Source organism: Harmonia axyridis, chromosome 2 (assembly GCF_914767665.1).
Source record: "Harmonia axyridis chromosome 2, icHarAxyr1.1, whole genome shotgun sequence".
NCBI lineage: Eukaryota > Metazoa > Arthropoda > Insecta > Coleoptera > Coccinellidae > Harmonia > Harmonia axyridis.
The window spans coordinates 32,693,336-32,700,380 of NC_059502.1; the positions used below are offsets into that span (position 1 = coordinate 32,693,336).

General features: G+C 31.2%; 2 protein-coding genes across 2 annotated transcripts; one reads left to right on the plus strand and one right to left on the minus strand.

The window, feature by feature from the left end:
* Nucleotides 1-4,016: 4,016 nt before the first annotated feature.
* On the plus strand, nucleotides 4,017-5,417 carry LOC123674013. Its single transcript, XM_045608814.1, has 3 exons — nucleotides 4,017-4,173; nucleotides 4,410-4,619; nucleotides 4,916-5,417. Exons 2-3 carry the CDS (start codon nucleotides 4,427-4,429, stop codon nucleotides 5,086-5,088), a joined length of 366 nt encoding a protein of 121 aa, XP_045464770.1. The 5' UTR covers nucleotides 4,017-4,173; nucleotides 4,410-4,426; the 3' UTR covers nucleotides 5,089-5,417.
* Nucleotides 5,418-5,466: 49 nt separating this feature from the next.
* On the minus strand, nucleotides 5,467-6,761 carry LOC123674014 (cold shock domain-containing protein CG9705). Its single transcript, XM_045608815.1, has 3 exons — nucleotides 6,128-6,761; nucleotides 5,951-6,070; nucleotides 5,467-5,745 (listed from the first exon to the last, which is right to left on the minus strand). The coding sequence occupies exons 1-3, from the start codon at nucleotides 6,214-6,216 to the stop codon at nucleotides 5,601-5,603; spliced, it is 354 nt and encodes a 117-aa protein (XP_045464771.1). The 5' UTR covers nucleotides 6,217-6,761; the 3' UTR covers nucleotides 5,467-5,600.
* Nucleotides 6,762-7,045: the final 284 nt, after the last annotated feature.

Sequence of the window (7,045 nt, forward strand, 5' to 3'; positions counted from 1 at the left end):
TCATTTTTTTCAAATGGAACATCCCCATTTTGTCTCAATTTTCCGATTACTCTAGCTGTGTTGATTCCAAAAATGTATCAAATGTTGATTCCAATTGGTACAGGGTGGACAAAAATTCAATAGTTTTGTGTGTGCTCATAAAGTAACGCGTAACATTCCTTATTAGTTAAATTAACAATATTATCAAAAATACTTATTGTCTAGCGGCAATTGGTTTGAATGTAACACCCTGTAGTTTGTTTCATTTTAGATTAATAAAAATGTATAAAAATAAGAAATAATTTCTTTCATATTCTGTCTGACCACAAGTACCAAACATGTTTGGAAACAGCTCATTTTTATTAATCTAAAAATGTAACAAACTACAGGTGTTACATTCAAACCAATTGCCGCTAGACAATAAGTATTTTTGATTATTTTGTTAATTTAACTAATAAAGAATGTTTCGCGTTACTTTATGAGCACACACAAAGCTATTGTATAAAAATACAATAGCTTTGTGTGTGCTCATTTGTGATTCCAATTGGTACAGGCTGGACAAAAGTCCAGCCTGTACCAATTGGAATCAACATGTAATACATTTTTGGAATCAGCTCAGCTAGAGTAATCGGAAAATTGAGACAAAATGGGTTCCATTTAAAAATGACGGTGACGTCATTATTCGAAAGTAATTCACTCTGTATATTAGATTATTATTTTAAAATACGGTAAATTGAAATCAAAAATCGACGTGTTTCAGGATTATTTCTTATAATGGTCTGTTTAGCTGAAAATGAATTTGTTCTATTCTTTACGGACACAGTGTATAAGGTTGCAACTTATAATGGATATACCTTCTGGGGGGGGGGGGTGATATATCCCCTTTATCCCCTCCCTTGGGTACGCCACTGAATCACCTGACTGCCTTCGTTTGCGATATACAGGGTGATGTTCAGCGTATGAGTAAAATTTCACAGTTCAATAACTCTTCAACTAATCGACCGAATAATTTCAAATTTTGAAGGTTTGTCACCCTTTACTATCGCCTTCCTTCAATATTTCTGAAATCGAGTAAATCACTTCCGGACTAGGAAAATTTCAGACTTTTCCTATTTATATATTGGATCACCCTGTACGTGAACATTATGATTTTTTTTCCGTTTTCGTAACCACAAAGAATGAATTCATGATAAAAATTCTAAATCTCTGCTTGGCACGGTCATACAGGGTGAACAATGAACATTCCCTTATGAGTGAAATTTTTTTAGTTCAATAACTCTTCAACTAATCCAACGAATAATCTCAATTATTGAAGTTTTGTCACCTTTTACAATCGCCTTTCTTCAATATTTCTGAAATCGAATAAATCAGATCCGGACTAGGAAAATTTCAGACTTTTCCCATTCTCGTGAATATTGTATCGCCCTGTACGTAAACATTATGATTTTTTTCCGTTTTCCTAACCACAAAGAATTAATTCATATTAAAAATTCTAAATCTCTGCTTGGCACGGTCATACAGGGTGGACAATAAAATTTTCCTTATAAGTGAAATTTTTTCAGTTCGACAACTCTTCAAATAATTCAACGAATAATTTAATTTTTTGAAGTTTTATCGCCCTTTACTATACTACCTTCAATATTTCTGAAATCGAATAAATCAGTTCCAGACTAGGAGAATTTTAGACATTTTCTATTTTCGTGAATATTAGATCACACTTTAGGTTGATATCATGATTTTTTTCGTTTTCGTAACCATAAATAATTAATTCATAATTCCAAATCACCTGCTTGGCGCCGTCATACAGGATGATCAGTTAACATTCCCTTATGAGCGTAATTTTGCAGTTCCCCATTCACTAGGAATGAAATCAACAATTTTCATGTATAGGCTTAAGATAATCCAAAATCGTTCATAAAAATTCCCAAGTTAGATTCTCGATAAATGGCGCGGTATCTACAACAACAATTTGATTTGTCCTAATATTTTTTAAATTAGGTAGATATGAGAAATTCATAAAAATTTTCAGAAACATAATTTTGTTTGTTAGAAAACATTCCAATGGAAACATTGTGGTTGCAACATGATGGAGCTAATGCGCACTAACAAAAAAAAAATGCGTGAATATTTGACTGCGACTTTTGAAAACAGATGGATTGGCAAAGTGGAAATGTGGCTTTGCCTCCTCGATTCATTTATCTGACACCCTTGGATTATTTATTATGCGGTACAGACTTACAGTAGTAAGCAACTGCTACAAAGAATTATTGATGTTTCCGATATTATTGAATCTCAACCGAATACGATAGCGAAATCTGTGGAACTTTATGGAACAACTATATCAACGTGCTCAAAAATGTATTGAAGTGGAGGGATTATTCCTGCTGAACTGATAATATTTTATTCATTTTGTTTTTGATTCATTATTTTCAATTTATTAGCTGTTTATGTTCTATTCCTTATCCAGTTTAAGGATTGAAAGTTTTCTTGAATAATTTGAGAAAAATTCAGAGAAGGCATTCGTAAAGGGTGTAAAACTGCAAATCTCGAAATAATTCTACCGATGAATTCAAGCATTGTTTAATCTTCTCCTTAAACAATGATTCAAGATAATATCTTGAACTATGAAATTTCTTTCATAAGGAAATATTTATTGATCACCCTGTATGACGGTACCAAGCAGAGATTCAAAATTTTTATTATGAATTAATTATTTGTGGCTATGAAAAAGAAAAAAAATCATAATATCAACGTACAGGATGATCCGATATTCATGAAACTAAAAATGCCTGAAATTTTCCTAGTCCGACTCTGATTTATTCCATTTCAGAAATTTTGAAGGAAGGCAATAGTAAACGGTGACAAAATTTGAAGTTGTTCGGTGGATTAGTTGAAGAGTTATTGAACTAAAAAAAATTCACTCTTGAGGGAATGTTTATTGTTCACCCTGTATGACCGTGCCAAGTAGAGATTTAGAATTTTTATAAAGAATTTATTCTTTGTGAATGCGAAAACGGAAAAAAAACATAATGTTCACGTACAAGGTGATCCAATATTTACGAAGATAGGAAAAATCTGAAAGTTTCCTAGTCCGGATCTGATTTCATAAATACTGAATGAAGGCGATAGTTATGGGTGACAAACCTTCAAAATTTGAAATTATTCGATAGATTAGTTGAAGAGTTATTGAACTGTGAAATTTCACTCATACGCTGAACATCACCCTGTATATCGCAAACGAAGGCAGTCAGGTGATTGAAAGTTGAAACCTTTTGATACGAGTCCTCCATGATGACCTTCATTCATGGTATGCGTTTGTCGCATTCTTCCCGGGACACCCTATATAAGAAAATAAATCCTTGTTTCATATTCTTTGACGCAAGTTTCATCGAATCATTACAAAATTTTAGTGATTTTCAATTAATTTTGCCTATTACAATTGAAAAAGTTGTCGTCTCTCCCTCATAATTCATATAGTGTGGAACTTTTTATTTCAAGTTAAATTTTTCGAATGAGTGTTTCCAAAAGAGTAATTTTGGAGATATTATTATTCAATTTTTGTTTAATTACCATGTTAATTATTTATACTTACACTACTTCATTGTGTAACGGATATGTGTAACAGTGTTCCTAAAATAACAATCAAAATAGGAATTGTGGAACAATTTGGTTATATCTGTTCTACTTGATTTCCTTATTAAATATAACGAATTCCTTGCCCAACCCCTAGCGACGGCCCTGTGGGTTGTGATTAACGAATATGCTGAGTTTCTCCGCTTTGGGTGTAGCTTTCTCGAATAAGTACCTATTGTACCTAAATTCCCCAAATGACCAATTGTGTTCCCATTATATACTAATGATGTCTGCACGTCAGGTCTATTGTTATTGTTCTTTTTAACAGTTCTAACTAGAAACCTTTCAATTTATTGCTAATTTCAAGTGATCACGTTCTTACATTCTTAAATATAGTAATGAGTAGTTAAGAAAAGAAATGCTACCGACGAAAATTCTTAATAATAAATAAATAATACGTCACTGGACGTTTATTATCTGCCTGAAAAAGTTGAGTAGCAGAGGTGACTGTGACTGCTAAGCCAACTTCACTTTGCTTTGAGTTGATGTTGCAGGTTAATTAGTGTTTTGACTTGTGACAGTTTGTTATTTAAATTTTGACTTGGTGGACGAATTGACCAGGTTTGTTATGTTTTTACTGTAATTAACCGTTTTCTATAAATTGTAAAACTTATAATAGATTGTGCTATTGTAAGGTGTTTGTTACATTTTTTTATTATAAACTTATTATATTCACCAAGGTAACCAGTATACCAATTAAAATAATTGTTCACTCTCACAAATAGAGAACCACACCTATTAGTTGTGGCGTCGGTTCTTAATATTTGCGGGTAATTATTATTCTTTGGTATTTTCAGATTTTCATAGTTTGAAAATGTCTGCTGTATTTGATGAGAGGGAAGAATATTTGAAGAGCTCCTACTTTAAGAAACATATATATAGTGACTTTAGTCCATTTTATATTACAGTAACAATCTGTGCTATCGTTGGATTATCAATATTCATCCTCAATTTTGTTCTTGGTTGCTGTTCAAGATATTCAGATTATTGGGGCGACAGACACACAGGTAAGAATGAAAGAGTACTTTTCATTATAAAATAATAAGTATTAATTAATTCATATGATTCATCACTACTGTATTGAAAATATATTGATGTTATGGTTCCCAACCCAACTGAAGATATTCATCCTTAACAGGATTTCTTTTTATAGTATTTTGTAATTATTTTTAATGAAAAATTTGAAAGCTTAAATTATTGGCTATTCAATCAAAATAGGAAAATATCATTTAATCCACCTACATATTGAAAAAGTTTCCAGTGAAGAGTATATTTCATTGAAACTTAAATCTTTTTCTTTTAGGAAATCGCTGGTTAGTTTCATTGTGGACTGCAACTCCTCATCAACAACCTCCTCTAGATTACACAGAACTAAAAGTAATTTCAGTCCCAAAGGATAATTCAGAACTTCCCCCTACACTTGAATTTCATAGAGTAGAATATTCAGAACTTCAGAAACGTGAAAGCGACATTTAAATAAAATGTTTCATGTTTATATGGCTGGCCCTGCTCTACTCACAATGTTTATCGTTGGGATCATTATAATTTTACTTAGATGGGGCCCGGATCTCTGTAAAGTTCGACATACAGCTATTCCTGATGAGAGGGATTGGAGTAAAAAATCATATGATCACACAATTTCATATGCTTAGTTGATGAGTTTTTAAAATTTTAACATTTGATTTTCTATATGTAGTTCTATTATAGTAAATTTTATATATAAAACTTGAATCGATGTCCGTCCAAATGCTATTTAAAGAATCCGTCCTTTTTATATTTTTTACTTAATAAAGTTTTAATGACAACGAATATTTTTTCTTCTCATATAAGTTGGATGATTGAAATAAACAAATATTTTACTGGAGGCAATTTATCAAACAAGCATTTTGTATATTCATCCAAATATAAATAGCAATTAACTAATTTTCCCAAAGCATTTTTCATTATATTCTTAGTTGTTTCAACCTTTATTCTGTATTTCATAATCTTCAACTGTTCCACCTTTTATGGACTTCTTTATTCAATTCAACAATTTTCACATGAACTGCCTGATATTTTTCGAATCTGGGTGGAAATGGGCATAACTGATATTTCACTCTATCACCAGGTAAAGGAACATACTCGTCTTCTATACTGGAAAGAAAGTATATAATAAGTAACGAATATAAACTAGACTTTAGTTTTATTATATTTTATATGAGAACACTAATAACTTCTTGAGATTAAAACTGGGTTCAGAAGGATTATATCATTGCTGATTATTTGAGTTACTGTAAATTCAAATCTGTTTCAATGAATTCATATATACATGTATATGATGACTTTGGTATTTACTCACTCAGAAATATGAACGAAAATATCTTCTGTTCCATCTTCCGGTGATATGAAACCATGACCTTTTTCTCTGCAGAATACTTTTATGACACCTAAAACATTTTTCGGAACTATCCGTTCACACCTATAAGAAATTCAAAATTACAATGTGTATTAAGTATATCTTAAGATATAGACTCACGTTGAAGGTGTTCTGTTCCTTTTAGTGATTAAAGGACTAGGAATTAAGAGGGGAATTCCTTTGTTAGGATCACCAGATGTATCGGCCATATTATTGAAAGCAAGTCTTTATTGAATTTAATTATCGAAGTATTTGCCAAAATTTAAAATATATAATAAATAACATAAAAGTGCTATCAATTGCACATGCAACGAAAAAACCGCAAATTTACATCTCTAAGCAAACATCGAAGTTGCCAAATAATGCAGATGAATTTCCCCTAGGCTCGGATAGTAAAACAAACATAAAACAAATGTTAAATTCATGGACTAATTAAGTAATCAAGTATATTAAGCTAAAAATAGAAATTTTCCATTTAAATTTTACAAAAAGTAATAAGAAAGATTTCCATCATTCAAGGTAATATTCAAATTTGTTTCTAATTTTTTTTAATTCTACATTGATAAAATTTTCTTGAATATATGCAAAAATCGTTGTAACATATTTTGTTTATTCCAAATAAAAATTACTTCAAAATGGTTTCAATATTATAAGGGTGGTAACATTGTTGTTTAATTAGAAGTAGTTCAAGGACTTTTTTGTATGTATACAAGAAGTAGGAAGAAGGAATCACAGCCGTCGCAAGGAACAAAGAACCTTGATAATGTTATGTCATTATGGTCTGACAGCTTGTGACGTTTGCGTGGTAACAGATGTTGGTTATGCCAATTTCACACGGCAATCTAAGTGAATATTGCTCTGAAAATAAATATTGAAATTAATAGCGTATTCGACTGGCTGCACCAATGCGAATTAATTCGAATTTTTGTAGTGCTTAATGACATAATTAGTTCGAATATATTCGAACTGGTGCAGCCAGTCGAATTCGCTATAAGTATAATAAAGACAAATTTGAAAAATAAAACACTCATCCGCAAT